The 18,758-nt window shown below is 36.2% G+C and overlaps 1 protein-coding gene across 2 annotated transcripts in view; it reads left to right on the top strand.

The window, feature by feature from the left end:
* The window catches only part of si:dkeyp-115e12.6 (centromere protein F), a 59,809-nt gene that overhangs the window by 16,772 nt on the left and 24,279 nt on the right, over nucleotides 1-18,758 (top strand). For both annotated transcript variants that reach the window (XM_056471777.1, XM_056471776.1), the window contains exons 7-9: nucleotides 6,120-6,301; nucleotides 9,835-9,960; nucleotides 14,162-14,290. In XM_056471777.1, the coding sequence (XP_056327752.1) occupies nucleotides 6,120-6,301; nucleotides 9,835-9,960; nucleotides 14,162-14,290 (437 nt within the window). The remainder of the gene's footprint in view (nucleotides 1-6,119; nucleotides 6,302-9,834; nucleotides 9,961-14,161; nucleotides 14,291-18,758) is intronic.

Raw genomic sequence — 18,758 nt, 5'->3', positions numbered from 1 at the left:
GAAAAACTACATTTGAATATCAATTTGTAAACTGTATTATAGTTTTTAGTAATGTCCCTTCCTGGTCAAAATTGGACCCTAAAATAATATGAGAGTTGAAAATGCTCTTTTTACTTAAAGGAATAGGGCTACCATAAATGAACTAACTCCTAATTAGTTTTAAATCTGCGTCAGTCTGTTTCTTCTGTTAAACATGATAGAAGATATTTTGAAAAATCTCCAGGTTTCTTTTCACATTTATGTGCTATCAACTGTCTTGTTATGAGGATTGTGGTTAACAACCATTCTTCAGTAGATCATCTTTTGTGTTCTTCAGAAGAAACAAACTCTAACTGGTTTGCAACAAGTGGAGAGTGAGTAAATGATGATTTTCAATTCTGAGTGAACTGTCCCTTTAAATGCTAATCTGCTGTGTCATGTTCTTTGGGTTGAGTTACATCTCTCTTACCAGGCTTGTTGGAATCCAAGACATTTGCTTGCCTGCTATATAATAATCATAAAAAATTAAAACAGTCCAAAGTCGCTGTTTGCGCAGAGTTGGCATGGCAGCCACTGAGAGCAAGTTGATTGACCTCAGCAGTGGTATGAGCAGATTTGTGTAGTATTTGCATGTTAAGGAAGGAGGAGATTTGGCATAGCTTCACATGGTGCTGAAAGTAAACTAGATTCTATATTTGCTAAAAGAATTTGTTTAATAATAATAATAATAATAATAATAATAATAGTAATAAGGTTAAAATAAGACTAAAGTGAGGTTTTCTTTTTCTTGCAGCTGTGTTTGCCCATTAACTGAGGTAGAGCTTTGTATTTGTTCACAGAATGTCAGGTTTATTTACACAGGCAGCCTGCTTATTGGTGAATGCTAGTGTCAGATTTCCAATAATGATATCCCAGTACATGAGGCACAATACATGCATTGAAAAGCAGGAATGCACTGTGATGGAAAGTTCAAAAGTTAGGGCTCAGTAAAAAGAAAAAAAGTATTGTGCTCACCAAAGCTGCAGTTGATAATATAGTAAAACAATAGATTGCAATTATTTCAAATTAAATTGACAGTTCTCTAAAATATTTGAGTGTGTAATACTGGAAACAAATGCGATGTTGTTGAATGTTGCGATTTAACGTATTACGTGCAATATACACTCATTTGCCACTTTATTAGGTACACCTTAATAGTACCGGGTTGGACCCCATCTTGCCTTCAGAACGGCCTTAATCCTTCGTAGCACATATTCAACAAGACACTGGAAATATTCCTCAGAGATTTTGGTCCATATTGACATGATAGCATCACGCAGTTGCAGCAGATTTGTCGGCTGCACACCCATGATCTTCCATTCCATCACATCCCAAAGGGGCTCAATTGGGTTGAGGTCTGGTGCTTGTGGAGGCCATTTGAGTACAGTGAACACCTTGTCTTGTTTAAGAAACCAGTCTTGGTTCATTCATGCTTTATGATATGGTGCATTCTCCTGCTGGAAGAAGCCTCAGAAAATGGGGACACTGTGGTCATAAAGGGATGGACATGGTCAGCAACAATTCTCGGATAGGTAGCTCAATTGGTACTAATGGGCCCAAGGTGTGCCAAGAAAATATCCCCCACTCCGCTACACCACCAGCCTGAATCATTGATACAAGGAAGGATGGATCCACCCTTTCATGTTGTTGACGCCAAATTCTGGCTCTACCATCCGAATGTCGCAGCAGAAATCGAGACTCATCAGATTTTTCCAATCATCTATTGTCCTTCTATTTTGGTCAGCCTGTGTGAATTGTAGCCTCAGTTTCCTGTTCTTAGCTGATAGGAGTGGCACCTGGTGTGGTCTTTTGCCGCTGTAGCCCATCTGCCTCATTGTTGGACGTGTTGGGCGTTCAGAGATGCTCTTCTGCATACCTCGGTTGTAGCGAGTGGTTATTCGAGTTACTGTTGCCGGAACCAGTCTGGCCATTCTCCTCTGACCTCTGGCATCAACAAGGCATTTGGTTCCACAGAACTGCCGCTCACTGGATATTTTCCTCTTTTTATGGACCATTCACTGTAAATCCTAAAGATGGTTGTACATGAAAATCCCAATAGAGCAGCAGTTTCTGAAATACTCAGACCAGCCCATCTGGCACCAACAACCATGCCACGTTTAGTCACCTTAATCACCTTTCTTCCCCATTCTGATGCTCAGTTTGAACTGCAGCAGATCGTCTTGACCATGTTTACATGCCTAAATGCATTGAGTTGCTGCCATGTGATTGGCCGATTAGAAATTTGCGATAATGTTGGACGGGTGTACGTAATAAAGTGGCTGGTAAGTGTACAATTCCCTAGAAAAAATGCTATTTTTTTTTAGCAGGTAATTATATATTTTTCAGATCTAATTAATTTTACACAGACTAAAAATATTTAGTCTTTAAAACCTCAGCAGATATTCTTACTCTGATTGGCTGTTGTCATTTTCCTCTCATCTCGACATTAGTGATTATTTTCAGCTTTGGGTTCACCTTTGAGGCGCTCCAGCCAATAGCAGAAGAGCAACTACTGGAGAGGTGGAGATTAAGGCCTTATCTGATTGGTTAAATTTAGACAAGCAACCAATGCAAAAAATATATGCAATTTATCATGCGATTTGTTCATTATACGAATATTGCATATAATATTCTTGTAATAATGACAATTTAGTGATATATTTTGCAGCTCTAATTAAAAGCATTTTCTATATTTATATACAGTATGCACTTTTAATCAACCAAATGTATATTTTTTTGCTTAGTGTTGTGTTCATGCAATGAATAAATGTTGGAAAAAAATTACTCCAGACATTGAAACCATAGAATATGCTTAAATGTAACCCCCCCCCCCCCCCCAACCTTCACTAGATCTTTTCTTAACTTTTATATTTAGTATTTGCAGTGCATTAAGTATTTCTAAATTTCTAAACAAGAAAGGAGAATTGGACTCACTGACACAAATTGGACTCACTGACACATGCTGGTCTTATCTCTAGCCAGAATCATACACAACTGTTGTGAGGTGGTTTAGCGAGAGACTGGGTGTGTGTATGTGTGTTGAGCAAAAGAGATCTCTGTATGTGTGTGAGAGAGCGAGTGCGGATGGTATGAATGTTCTCCATTGTTTTGTTTTGGTGGAGTTGATGAGTCATCAATGAGGTCATCAGGGTTTGTCATCTCCACAGACAGCTCTCTACAGCTCTGCACCACAGTATTACTGATTTTGACCAATAAACACTTGGCTTCTGGAACAGGAATATAAACTTTTCTCAGATGTAAATTCTTCAGTCTTTAAAAACTGTCACAATGATTGGCAGATCTGAATGCATTCAAAAGGATCTATTCAACACTTGAATTTAAGCATCTTAATTTTAAAAGCTAGCAAAGGATTTTTGCACCAGAATGCTTTCATTTATTATAGTGTAATGTAATTAGTGCAGTGTATAGTGTAAATGGTAGAATGTATATCATATGAAGACAATGAAGTGAACCTATTTTTCTGAAATATTTAAACAAGAAAACTGACCTGATATATATTTTTCTGCTAATAAGAATTTAAAGGGAATAGCAACTAATTAATGACACAAAGTAAAAAAAACAATTGTATAATTTTTGAAAGTAAATTAAATCTGACCCTCAGATTTTAAGTGTCCAATTTTATGTATGTCAAATTCACAAATTATTTCCTTTAAATTGTATGTACAAAGAAAGAGCATATTGAATACAAGTTTGATCTACCATATTTCTCAAACATTTTTTTGTGAACATTTAAAAATGGTGAGATAGCATTGTATTGCTAATCAGCGTAACACGCGTATTTATAAAACCGTTTCATGCACATAATCAGACCTGTACGTATTATTGGGATAGCTCATCCACAAATTAAAATTGTCATCATTTACTCTCCCCTCACTTGTTCAAAATCTATTTTTTTTTTTCATCTGTTAAACACAAACGAAAATATTTTGAAGAATGCTAGTAGCTGGCACCCATTGACTTCCATTGTAATGTCTTATCTAACTATGGACGTCAGTGGGTGCAAGCCACTAACATTTTTCAAAATATCTTCTTTGGTGTTCAACTGAAGAAAGAAACTCCTGAAGATTTAAAACCACATAACTGAAAGAAAGTTTTGGGTGAATTATCTCTTTAAAATGTATCTTTTATAGTAATAATAATAATAATAATTCCTTACATTTATATAGCGCTTTTCTGGGCACTCAAAGCGCTTTATACATTTTAGGCAGGAATCTCTTCATCCACTACCAGTGTGCAGCATCCACTCAGATGATGCAACAGTAGCCATATTGCGCCAGACCGCAAACCACACACCAGCTGATTGATGGAGAGGAGACAGGGCGATGAAGCCAATTATGATATGGTGACGGTTAGGAGGCCGTGATGGATCGAGGCCTGAGGGCAAATTTGGCCAGGATGATGGGGTTAAATGGGAAACAAAGCACTCAGTCAAGTTTACATTATTTAGTAAGTTAGTTTCCACTTTAATGAAAATATATTAAACTCGATTAATGTAACCATTTAGAAGTAAAAGGCATGTTTTACTATAGTTTTTATACCTAGGGTGCCACCATCTTAGAATGTTGCTGTGTCTGACGTCATTGGGTTGGTTCTGTTGCCTCGGCTGAACAGATACAGAGAAGTAATGGACTGAACACGGAGACTGCAAAGCCTAATTAAACCCAGTGCGTACAAGCATCAGATGTGTTTTTTATATATATATATATATATATATATATATATATATATATATATACTATTTTTCAGATCATTTGATGTGCTTTGCTCCACTCTCTGTATTACACTGCCTTACTGCTTGTCTGGGTTTCAACCATGGTAGTAACGGACTAAACACACACACTGGACAGCCTAATTGAACCCAATGCATGAAGTTGTGGACATGCATCGCAGGTCTTTTGTTAATACATTTCGTTTGATGCACCTTGATATAAGACTAATGCAACGATTAAAATTATACATGACATCACGCTTTACTAAGTCACAACTTTGTGGATTATGTTGACATATTCCCTTTTCAAGTCGATCAATTCGATCTCTCAACATGTATGAAGGATGTAAAAACCTGCCATGTGAAAAACCGCGCTGATCTTAGAGGTGAAGGGCTGTAGTAGTGAAAAGTGAAAGTACCCACCCCCATTACATCAGCACCTGACCTTGTTGAAACCGAGATAGGCAGTCTGGAGCGTGATACTGAGAGTGGACCAAGGCGCGTCAAATGATCGGTAGTTAAAAGGAAGAAAAAAGAAAGACAGAATAAATATATATTTATATTAGAAACTCATCTGATGCTTGTATTTGCAGCAGCTCCAGATCCACATCTTCAAAAAAAAAAATTACTTGAATATGTCATCAAATCATTCTTACATTAAGTGCACATGACATGATTTTGTAGACTACTGTCTTGTAATTAATGGAGAAAAAACATGATATTAAAATGTATAAGCAAAATTTAAAGCTCTATTATACTTGGAATAATCATTTTCATCTTGAACCCAGATATAATAATTATATTTCTTATATAACAAATATTTTAAACATGTTTCACTTGTAATATCAGTCATATGTAGGCTCAAACAGAATCTGCAAGTTTCACAAATTTTCTAGCCCATCGAATCAAATTTATTTACCTGTATAAATGTAAGTTTTTATATTAATTTTAGTAATTTTACTAACAAATATGCAGATGTTTAAATAATGTTGAAATACAGTAAAGTAATATTTTCTTTATTTTTTCTAAGCAGTTTTTCATAGATTCGCATTGTAAACTCTAAAGGTAAATGAATATGTTTTTATGTTGTGCTTAGAGTATTTAGTTACAATACTCCAAAAATCATTCCACAGACATCTGCAGATTTTATACAAAACTCGAGTCCTATGTTAATTACATTATGATGTCATCCAGAAATATCAAGGTTATGCATAGCTTGATTTCCATAAATGCACTTGTTGGATTGAGTAGGAAGCTTTATCCTGTAAATGTTCTCATATTGTACATAATACATCAAACGTTTATTTCAAAATAGCCAAAAATAACATTTGCGAATGGCACATAAATAATTGACTGTGTCTTCCTCTTTCAGAGCTGCGTGTGCGTGTTTCAGATCTACAGCGCGAGGCCCAGCTGGAGTCTGAGCGCATGAAGGACTTGGAGTCTCGTCTGGCTCAGGCTAACAGAGAGATCAGCAGCAAAGAGCAGAGCCTGACGCGCACGCAAGAGCAGCTGACCCGCGCACAGACCCGCAGCACACAGGAAACTGACAGAGTAAGCACACACCAAAAACATGCTTAAAGGCGACCTATTATGTCCCTTTATACAATATGTAAAATAACTCTCTGATGTCCCTAGAGTGTGTATGTGAAGTTCAGCTCAAAATACGACACAAGTAATGTTTTATAAGTCTTTGAAACTGCTCCTTCTCGTGACTGTCGCTTTAAATTTAAATGAGATTGTGCTCCCAGCTCATGTTTCAAAAGATGGTGGAACTATAAATGCCTATGTGTAAGCATTGTGTGTCTAATGGAAGAGGGCTGCTTCTCACTTAGGGCTATCTATGCTAATGAGGGAGAGATCGTCACTAATAGACGGGCCTTTCCCCTCTGATGACACGTAAAAAAGGGAGAATGGCAAGCCAAGTGTTTCTACAGAGAATTTTTTATGAAGTGTGATCATAAAAAAATTTATTTTATCAGTTTTTACCATTAGAGGCTGGCCATATACACACAGTCTCGCCACACAACTGTGTTTAAACCCCTTATAAAAGTTATTTTTGCATAATAGGTCCTGTTTAATGCAGAAATATCCAAGACTTAATGGAAAATTGCAATTGTTTGAAAACAAAGTGAACACAAATCAACAAGCAGTGCTGTTTGAAGGATATTTTGGCCAATTACCATAACTCACACCATCAGATTCAACTATATTATTGATAATAATAATAAAAAAAAAAAAAAAAATAATAATAATAATAGGCAGTTTAAAATAAGGTTCAGTTAGTTAACCTATATTATGTATAATTAATTTAAGCAATATGTTATGGATATTAATGAACAATAGCATAGGGTGCCAGTTTTTTATTTATTTATTTATTTATTATATATAATTCATTATTTATTCCTTTTTTTAAAGTCACTTAAATACCCTCACCAAGGCTGCAGTTATTAAATTAAAATGCAGTAAAGTATTTTCAATTGTAATATAATTTACTCTCATTTACGTTTATTTTAGTGTTATTACAATTACCAGTTTCAGTGTAAACCCTGGTAAACTTGTTGATGGTTACCATTTCATATTTTCATTATTAAAAAATGTTTGATTAAACCTGATTTTGAAAACTTCCTGTAATTTCTGTGAAATAGTCATTAGCTAATTGTGAAAGGTTGCAATGTAAATGCGTGTTTTTATGAACAGTTAATAAATGTATGTTTATGTAATCCATAAATGGTTAAAGTATGTTGTATTCCTTTCATTTAAAGATCAAATCCCAATATCAGTTATAAAAATCACAGCTTATATATTTTAGTTGTTAGAACACACTGTCCACGACAGATAAACAAAAAAGATCTAGCCCCGGATGCCAGATCCTGTCTGAAAATGTCTGTTTCTTTGGGTATCCAGACAACAACCAGCAAAGCCACCCAATATCCTAACCTGTTTACCAATATTCAACTGAATTAACAATCTCCTATTAATAGAGGAGTTGACTAAAAAAGCCAGAGAGGAGCAGAATCAGGAGATGAAATGATGATGATAAAGAAATAGCATGTTGAATAATCTTAGTTGCGTATGATTCAATGCTCAGACTTTATCTGACCAGGATAAATCCAGCAAGTGTTATTTTACCACAAGCAACAGCAATCGAAAATTACTACTTCACAACATTGTCCAGAGACTATACAGACCTTCAAATGAAGATATTCTCTTATCTCTTACTCTTAAAACCTAGTGTTGCTTGAATCCACAGTCATAAGATTATAACAATACGGAAAAAAGAAATTAGAAAAAAAGGAAATTAATAATAGTAAAATATATAAACATAATAAAATGACAAGCACGATCGCCTTACAGCAAGAAGGTCGCTGATTTGAGCCCCAGCTGGGTCAGTTGGCATTTCTGTGTGGAGTTTGCCTGTTCTCCCCATCTTCGCATGGGTTTCCTCCACGTGCTCCGGTTCCAAAGACATGCACTATAGGTGAATTGAATAAACTAAATTGACTATAGTATATGTGTGTGATTGAGTGTGTATGGGTGTTTCCCAGTGTTGGGTTGCAGCTGGAAGAGTATTCACTGCGTAAAACATATGCTGGATAAGTTGGCGGTTCATTCCACTGTGTTGACCCCTGATTAATAAAGGGACTAAGCTGAAAAGAAAATGAATGAATGAATTAAATGACAAATAATAATCCATAATAATCAAATAATTAACTAATGATCAATATAATTATATAAATGACTAATGGTCAAATAATTTGATTAAATAAAATAATTAAATGAAGAATAAATTAATAGAATCCAATGAAAATAAAACACAACACAAAAGAATGGTTTCTTTCTTGAAGCAACACACCCATAAGTTTGCTAGAATGATTCTCAGATTCTTAGTTAGATTCTTCATAGTCAAATTGCACAACCATTTTGTGGACTATATATAAAGCAGCTTTATGTAATTTTGTGGAATTACAACGTAAACGTGGATCTCTGTGAGATAGTTTTCCATGTGTAGGTTTATGAAACAATATCTTGAATACGAAAGGTAAACACGCCTATAAAAACCCACAAAAATGACATGAAATAATACAAACATAAGTAAATAAACACAAAGTGCAGGGATCCATGTTTATTGTTTTTCTTTTTATTTGTCTTTTATATATTTTTTATACAAAACTTGGTGAAATGCCTTAAGTGTGTATAAAAATTAGGAACTTTTAAAGTCCTTTTAACAAAACTAAAATAATATTGATAACAAGATGATTTTTTTATTACTGCAATGGCAAAGGTGTAAACCAGTCATTACTCTAATTATCAGTGTCAAGAAACCTTCATTATCAGTGCTGAAATGGTTAGTCAAACCATGATCATTTATTTCCAAAAAATTCATGTGCTTTGGTGAATTAATTGTTGAAAACAACAGCATTTGTTAGAAATAGAAAACGTTTCTTTTTTTAATAAATCTTTTTCTATTGCTTTAGTTGTATTTAATGCATGCTAGCTGAAAAATAAATGTCATTTTTCCTCTCTGGATTAGTAGTAAATTCATAAATTAACATTACACTTTTTTAATGAGTTCTATATAAATGATTAATTGTTGGGTTCATAATACCTAATGGAATGAAAAGTTGCCATAGTTAACTTTATGTAGTGTATTTTTTGCAAATGTTTATATGATATGTTTCCAATACAGTTTGTAACGTAATATTTTTGTAGTCTTTTAGTAGATATATGAGAAACTTAATTTGTTTACTAAACAAATAGATCTAATTTCATTTGCATTGCAAACTGTAAAATTAATACATTTTAATTTAAATTTCATTTGCATTGCAAACTGTAAAATTAATACATTTTAATTTTAATTTAACTTATTTTTCCTACAAAATATAGTTCTGACCCAAATCTCTTAGTAGTAAATTCATAAATGAACATTACACGTTTTAAATGAGGTCTAAAAAAACGTATTAATTGTTGGGTTCATAATACGTGATACCCCAAAAAGTTTCCATTTGTGAACTTTTCTTGTTGCATTACTTTGTTTACTGTGGTTTAGTACGTGCATTGAATGTGCATTGATTGTGTGTCTGTAGGCCCAGACGGCTGAGCAGAAAGTCAAGCATCTTCAGGAGGAGCTGAAATGTCAAAGACAGAATGCTGAAAGCAGTCGCTGTAATGCAGAGCAGCGCAGGAAAGACATGGAGAGAGAACATCAACGGGTGAGACACCGGTGATTCAGTGTTTCCTACAGCCCCACTCCAATGGAGGAAACTCAAAGATTAATTGGTCACTGGATTCCTTAAGAGAATCTGGAGGCAACCAGTGGCCAATCAGGCGTCTTGGTTTTTAGCATTTATGGCTTTTTTTAGCTTCTTGCAAGTTATTTCAAAGTGCTTCACAGGAGATGATGTATTAGTCAGTGGTGTATAAAGTACTTGAAAAGCGTACTTGAGTAAAACTACTGATATCACACTGGAAAATTACTTTGGTAACATTTAGTCCCGGTTTAAAATATTAAAAGTATATTAATAAAATAATATTTTCATACTTAAATAATAAAAGTAAAAGTACAGGTAAATGCTGCAAATAAAATAAAAGCTTAATCTTTTATCAGGTAATAACCAGTGGTCGAAAGAGTACTGAAAAATCATACTTAAGTAAAAGTACCATTACTTGCCTAAAAATGTTGTGCAAGTAGAGTAAAAGTACCTGTTGTAAATATTGCTCAAAGTATGAGTAAAAAGTAGACCTTTCAAAAGTACTCAAGAGTAGTGAGCAGTGAGTGTTGCTCAGTTAAATGTTGATGCTTTCACATGTAATTTGTGCATGTGTGTGTAAACGTAACATTCTGTAGTGCATTTAATTATTGCCCAGCAGGCACACAACGTCATATGATGTTAATATTAGGTTCGATTTAGGTTTAGATGTAAGGTGACCAATATTCAACGTTTAGCCTGCGTCTAAGGACAACGTTATTTTGATGTCCAATAACGACATCAAATGAGGTTGATATTTGGTCAATTTTAGATTGTGAGAAAGTGACTAAAATCCAACGTGGAGCCAACATCTTAAACCAACATCATATTGAGGTCAAATGCTGAAATTTATTCATCAGTTATGGCAACCAAAATCCAACATCTGATAGATGTCATAGTGTTAACGTCCACACAACATCAAGCTGTAACATCATTAGACATTGATATTTGGTTGGTTTTAGGTTGGACATTGACGTTGGCCTGACGTTGAGTTCTAACGTCAACCCCATTTTTTTTCATTTCCAAACAAAATGCAATATCCCCATGACGTTATGGTAACGCGTCAATCTGACGTCATGTTGACGTCTTGTGCCTGCTGGCTGTTTAAGGCCATTTCGGTCATCATACAGTAAACATCAGTCATCTTCTCATCAGTGACGTGTATCTAAACAGCCTCTGGGTCAATGCGTGTAAATATGTGAAGCTGCTTTGACACAATCTACATTGTAAAAGCGCTATACAAATAAAGTTAAATTGAATTGAATTAAAGATTTTGGACATCGTCTTGGAGCCTCCAAACAGTTTGCTGCAATTATAAAGTGCCCATGTCTTGAGGTAGTTCATTATGATGCGATTTACCTTCTACAGTATGTGCAATTTGATTGGACAGGAATCACAGGACTGATTTTTCTAATCACCATAGACTGCAAGTTAAAGGACAGTAGTAGATTAAAAGTACAGATACAGCACCAAAAAATGTACTCAAGAGAAAGTCAAAGTACACATTATTAAAACTACTTCGTAAATTACAATTCCTGAGAAAAACTACTCAATTACAGCAATTTGAGTATTTGTAATTAGTTACTTTACACCACTGGTAATAACTAATAAAATCTATACACTGTTTAAGCAGCAAATTTTTGTTCAATTGTAATTTTGTTTTATTTGTATTAAATAGGCTAAATATTAAGGTAAAATGATGATCACGATAGTAATAAGTTTTACGTTGGGAAAAAAAAAACTTTTATTTTAAATGTTAAAGACTATTAAACACCGTTGGCTGCTGGATCTGAACTGTACCTTAAAAGTCCCGTGAAATTAAAATAAAGTTTTTTAGATGTTAACATCAGTATTGTTCATTTTTAGGATGTCTATAAGCTAGTGCACACCAAAACAGTGACTAAATTCATGTTTAGAAGATATAAACCTGATATAAACATACAAAACTGGCAGATTGTCACTTCCGTCTAAATCAGGGGTGCCCAAACTTGGTCCTGGAGGGCCGGTGTCCTGCATATTTTAGTTCCAACCCCAACTAAACACAACTGAATGAGCTGTTCAAGCTGTTTCTAGGTATACTAGAATCCTGTATCCAGGCAGGTGTGTTGAAGGAAGATGGAGCTAAACTATGCAGGACACCGGCCCTCCAGGACTGAGTTTGGGCACCCCTGATCTAAAAAGATCAATGCTTTTTTCCGCATCACCTCATACTTCAGTTTCTCATCAAATTGTGACCAATCAAATGCTCTGTAATATCTGACATGCCCCGCCTCCCTTCAAGACGCTTTATATTTGATGTGTTTGAGCTCAACCACTCTTACTGAGAGCGGTGATCAAATAAAACACTGTTGGCTGTTTGTTTTTTTTAAAGAGGAGGAGCTGCACTATGCCCCACCTTCTTTTCGTGTTTCAGATGAGATTTGTCAAACATATTTGAAATGCACATTTCAAAGCACTTCACGAGACCTTTAATGTTTTTCTTGACGTCGGACAGTGAGTTTTCAAATACCAACATTTCTGCATCAGTTTTCTAGCATAATGGCTCGTTTCCACTGACTGATACGATACGATCACCTCTATCAGGCTTGCGTTTCCACTACCAAGGGTACCCTTTTGGTGGGTGTGGTGTATGACAGAGAGTTTCAGTCGACGTCATTTTCGCTCTAGAAAAGGTCTACAGTAAAGCTGTACGGGTCGCTTACATATCATATGAGAAGCACTTCTCACAAAACAGATGCTTTATACACATAAATGCTTGTGTAGAAATGTTTATTACTAACTTTTCTAAAATAGCTAAAATGGCTATTTTATAGCCGAAATAGCCAACTGTACCATCTGTAATTATATAAAATAAATAAATGCAACATATATGAACACATACAGCCCCTTACAGTCTCCGATGTGTTACCAACTACAGAAGAACTACACTAAGCATACATTTAGTCCTTATTTAGGTTCAAAAACAACACAAAATATAGCCCACAGTCAGAGCAGACCTCTCATCTGTATCTGTAATCTTCAGCAGCACATGTATCCTCTGTTAATTCCATCATTCTGAGTTCATAATAGTCCAAAAGGTGATGATAATAGTTAAACATGGCAGTCTGTTCACGTTTGCTGAAAAATAATGTGCTCCTTTTTTCCGGCTTCTCCTTTGTTTTTTCGTGCGTCACTCTCGCATTTGTCAGTTTCTGATAGGATCGGGTTTCAAAAGCACGTCAATAATCAAGCCCACATTATTATCATTAGCTCAAAAAGTTTATTTCAGATATAGACGCGCAGCGAGCCCTAGCAAGAAAGTGAAACCGCTCGCGCTTCAGACTGGTTCGTAAAAAACTAAGGGGCACAGGGTAAATCTGCTCTTCTTTTAGCTTTGTGGCTGTTCATCAAGACGATGACAAGGTTTGTTTGAGCCCCGTCGATCATGGCTTGTTACTAAATGTAGATATATTTACGCTGTAATCTCTCGGCTGTGTATTTTAAACATGGCGGCTCTTTTGTTTTCATTCTGGCTTGTTGGGTTAGCGAATGATGTTTCTCTGTAAACCAATAACGTTCAGCTGCGCATCTAGCTCCGCCTTTAGGTACCCTTTCGAAAGAGTGCCGAAAAAGTGGTTCGGTATGCCTTTTGACAGTGGAAACGGCCATAGAAGCTTACCAAACCGTACTGTACCACTCAGTAGAAATTTGATGTTGACGGGCCATTAGAGGCACTATCTTCAGTTTGTTCAGTTTTTTTTTTTTACAGGACAAAAAGGTGCCGCTATCAGTCTTATTATGGAGTATTATCAATATTATAATAATCATTCATTAGCTATCATGAAATGCATGGACTTGTTCAGAACCGCCTAGCTAGTGTGAGCACTTGACTGCATATGCACAAACTAATTTAAATAATGCAGCAGACCACTGCATTCGTCAAATTCACTTGCAGTCTTTGTTCCTGTGCTACATTTTCACTACTTTCTATGAAATGAAACCAGAGTAAAAGTATCAAATTTATTGTATAGAAATGTAGTCGAGTAAAAGTTGCCAGAAAAATAAAAACTCAAGTAAACTACAGATATTCGCAAATAATACTTAAGAACTGTAACAAAGTATTATTACTGCGTTACATTACACCAGTGGTCTTAGTCCTACAATAATTGTGTTTTGTGTTGTGTAGGAGCTGGTGGAGCAGCAGAGAGAGAGGCAGGCTCTGGAGAAACAGCATCAGCAGGAGAACAACAGACTGAACCAGGAGATTCAGCAGGCCAGGACACTTCACAACACACTGCAGGCTCAGTACGACAAGGTACCTAAACTGACCAGTGCTAAATAGAGAACGACCATATTGAACCGATGCTCAGTCTTCATGTAAATAGTGTAGAGTTGTAGTGAGACTAAATTAATATTTGCAGATTTTGCTCAGTGTTTTTGATTTTTAGGGTTTTGGAAACTGCTATTACTTAGTCCAACAATTCTAGACAACCATAAAAGCCAAAGTATGCTTCCTTTTTTATTATAATGTATCCACACAGTCAAATTCTTAGGGTGCTTTCACACCAAGACTTTTGTTTCGGAACCTGTCTCGTTTCCCCAGTTAGCGCGGTTCGTTTGGCATATGTGAAACCAGCAATCGCGCTCGGATCCGCTCCAAATCAATTGGTCCGAGATCGCCTGAATGAGGTGCTCTCAACTGGATTGAAACAAACTCTGGATTGAGTCGATTGCAGTGAGAAAGCAAAACGATCCGAGCCAGGCTATATCACAGTGTATTATAGACATGTAATAGGCATTTATGGCTATATGAAGAGAGAATTATGAGTAAGGCAAGATATCATTCCTACCGGTAAATGTGCGTTTCATGTCAAATATGAAAATGAAAGCATGCTAAGCTAACGAGAGCTGTTTATCCGTTAGAAAAACTGACCGAACTGCAGTCTTGGTTTATCTGTTATGTCTCTCTTTAATGTAAAGGCTGTAATGCATAATTCTAGCCAAGGGCTGTGTATGAGATGGTCTTACCTCTGATTTATACTTGGTGACGATGTCTATGGGTGTCACAATTCAAAATTAAAGAACAGCTTTCCGCTTATAATGTATTGTTGCTCATTGCCATAAATTAAAATAAGTACGCATGACAGCTGAGTGGGACTCTCCAAAATAAACCGTGAAACTCTGACCAATGTGAGGAGAGTTTACTCGCACGTGACTTGTTTTAGCACTTTGGTCCGCTTAGAAACTTTGCCGTGTGAAAGCAAACCACACCAAGTACAAAGTGCAACATTGTAACAATTTGAATCCCTGTTTCGGAACAAAACAGGTGTGAAAGCACTCTTAAGTCATTCAAACGATTCTAAAATTATGATGGCATACGGACGCATTTATAAACATGAAAAATTCACTTTTTTACTTTAAAAGTTATAAATTATGAAAAAGTACTTTTTTAAAAAATAATTTACGATTTTTTTTCATCCCCTTTTCGCTTGTTAGCTTAGTCTTTTTTCCCTTGAATTAAAAAAAAAAAAAATTTCATAAAATTTAAAACATTGTACTCATGGTTTAAGAATTTGATTGAAAAAAGATAGCCTTCTTATGAATTCATTTTTATGTATATTTTCCAAGTGCTATTCAATAAAAATACACATTTCAAACACCGGTTTTTGCCAGAATGACTGTGCATAATATTTATATAATTATTGCAAGATACTCATATTCAGCTTAAAGTGCAATTTAAAGGCTTAACTAGGTTAATTAGTTAAGTCATTGGACAACAGTGCTTAAAAATATTTTTAATAACCAAACTAAAAGAAATAAGATAAAATAAGAAAAATAAAATAGACTATAAAGATTTCTTGATCTGTTAAACATTACTTGGGTAATAAAAAAAACAATAAAAAAAACTGTACTTTTATTTTAGGCTGTTAGACAACCTCCTGAAAACCCTAACAGGGTCCTACAATTCAGAACTAACTTTTTACACATTAACAGCTTTCTAGCAACACTGAATCCCCCAGTAACTGCTCAGTAACATGTAACTCTTATGAGTGCTAAGACCTAAAGTTTACTGGTAATGTGTGTGAACGTAGGCAGTCAACACGTGCACCTTGTAAAGTTTCATCCTTGTGCAGTGTTTACTCTGCTTAATCTGTTTACTACTTTTTTTTTAAGAATCCTCCTCACGCTACGTTAAAAGAAAATTGAGACTTTGTTTCTTTTTCAAATTAACCAAGCAAAAGCCTTACTGTGCGTTCACACTGAAGGCGGTCAGAGCGTCAAAGTTTGCTCTGGCTGCCCAGGTGACAATGCTGTCTGCTTTCACAGCTCTGGTGGCGAGAGCATCAAAATTCACTGCATTTGTTCTCGTATTTAAAGGGCCCGTTACAGCATATCCGCAAATCACTTACATTCCCACATAAATAATGTGATTTCTTGAAAATGTTGCGCGCCTTTTATCAAATTCATTTAACTATGGAAAATCATGTAGTTTCATGTGGTTTGGCTTTGCTTCACTTTTCCAATATGTTCATATGTCTGAAATATTCTGACGAAGCAATGCTGTTTTGCACTGTCGTTATAGTTAGCATGAGATTCCCGCTTTTTAAAAAAAACAGAAATAGCATTAATGCACATCAGTAACTCACCAGTAACTTTTTTCTTATTTAAGTCCCTGTAAGAAAACATCATAAATAACTAGAAATCGGGTGACTGCAATCAGGGGCGCCACTGGTGGGGGTAAATTAGGATGATTCTAAGGGCCCAAACATTTAGGGGACCCCTAGAGACATTATCAAGGGCCTGCTCCTACACCCCGTCCCCCCCCCCTCTGCTCTTCACTTGCATCCGCGTTCTCAACCAATCCCCCCCCTCCCTCTACACTTTCAAACGCGATAACCCCCCCCCACCCCGCTCTTAACTGTCAAACGCGATCACCCCCCTCAACCCCCCCCCCCCCCCCCCCCCCCCCCCCCCACCCCCCGCTGTTAACTTTGAACCACGATTTCACCACCTCTACCCGTCCCTACACCCTCCCCCGACCCCGTTCTTCATTTTCATCGACGATAACTTGTCAGAGGGCCCGTTGGGACCAGTGGCGCACCTGACTGCAATATTCAAATCCTTGGGAACAACTGTGGTCAAAACCAAAGTTTACAGGACTGTGTTCTCTGGAATTCTCTCAAGCGGTGCCACAGAATCGCGTCATAACATAAAGTTGACTTGATTTCAACTCTCCTCGAAGCCCACGCCGGCAAAGACTCACCGCTTATTGTCACAGACTCCCATTGAAAATGAATGACTTCCGGCTACTTGGACGCTCTCACCACCTTCATTGTGAACGCACAGTTATGCAAGCAGGTTAGCTGCTCAAAATATTCACTGAACATTCAAAATACACCAAAAAAAGAGAAGTCCTATTTAAACATCACTGTTTGCCCATCTAAATCATTCCAGGCTAAAACTCAACATTTTTGTTAGCAGAAACATTGGTGCACCACTACAAACCATGGTATATCTTGATTAACCAACTAGATTAGTGTTTAGACCGCCATCACATCACTTGTCTCTATTCACTTCTGTTTTCTTAAATGTAGTCATTTTTATTTGTAGTTTGCGGAAACAACATTTTTCCAGGCTAAAAACAGCCTAGATTAAACCGTCTTCTGCTTTCTGTCCTTTTCCTCTGTCTCTCTCTCTGTATTCTCTCTGACTCTTGTGCTTTGTCTCATGGGAGCTCCAGGCCGGTTGTCCGCTGGTCAATGCACTAATGTCACCTCTGTCTCAGTCTCTCATGCTCCCACTGCTCATGTTTTCTCACACACTGCTGTTCCCTCTTTCTCTTTCTGTTTTTCCTCATCAGAGGACACTAAAGCGAAGGTCAGTGTCGCAATCTCTGTGTGATGTCTGTTTGAATCTCATAGCATGGTGCTTTCAGAAATGCCTTTGTCCTTCGGTAATATGAGTACTAGGAGATGTGTAGATGAACCAGGGGTAGCAACATGCCACACTTAGATGTATAGTTCACTGATCGATGCAGTTTTGGCATTGAAGGAAAAAGCCCTGTTTTACTGCTTGTGTAGAATTAGTCATTCTTTTATAGTGTTGATACGATACTGTGTATTGCAATAAGAGTTGAAAAGTAAATGCAGAGATCCATAGAGGTCTCCATCCTGGTGGGACATAAACTAATGCAAAGTACATGATCATTTAAAGGGATAGTTCACACCAAAAATCTAAATTTATTCACCATTTACTCTCTCTCAAGTGGTCTCAAACCTTTATGAGTTGCCTTATTTTGTTGAACACAAAAGAAGATTTCCAGCATTTAAAAAAAAATATGTTTGTTCAGCTGAATAAACTCAAATGGTATGAATAAACAGATTTATGAGAAATGTGGGGTGATTTAAACATTGACAGATTTTTCAGTTTTGGGTGAACTATGCCTTTAAGGTTAATGAAGTGTGCTGTTTAACCCTCAAGCATGCTAGAGGACATTTCTGGGCAAAAATATTTAACATACTGTATACATATATATTTTAAATAGTTTTCTTAATCTGAGCAGACTTTTTCTAAGTTTGCCGTCTGAGCCAGGGTTGCAACAATATATCGTTTCAGCATCGATATCACAATGTGCGCCTCCACAATAGTCACATCACAGGATCTGCAATGTTAAATCTGAATTACAGTTGACCTCACTGCTAAGTTTAACCATAATAGAGTGAAAGTTTCTCATTAGTTTGTATGTGTTTTTAAGGCCAGTGACTGAGCATTTCAAGAGTAAA

This window comes from Danio aesculapii, chromosome 14 (genome assembly GCF_903798145.1).
Source record: "Danio aesculapii chromosome 14, fDanAes4.1, whole genome shotgun sequence".
Lineage (NCBI taxonomy): Eukaryota > Metazoa > Chordata > Actinopteri > Cypriniformes > Danionidae > Danio > Danio aesculapii.
This window is presented reverse-complemented; position numbering and strand designations above follow the sequence as displayed.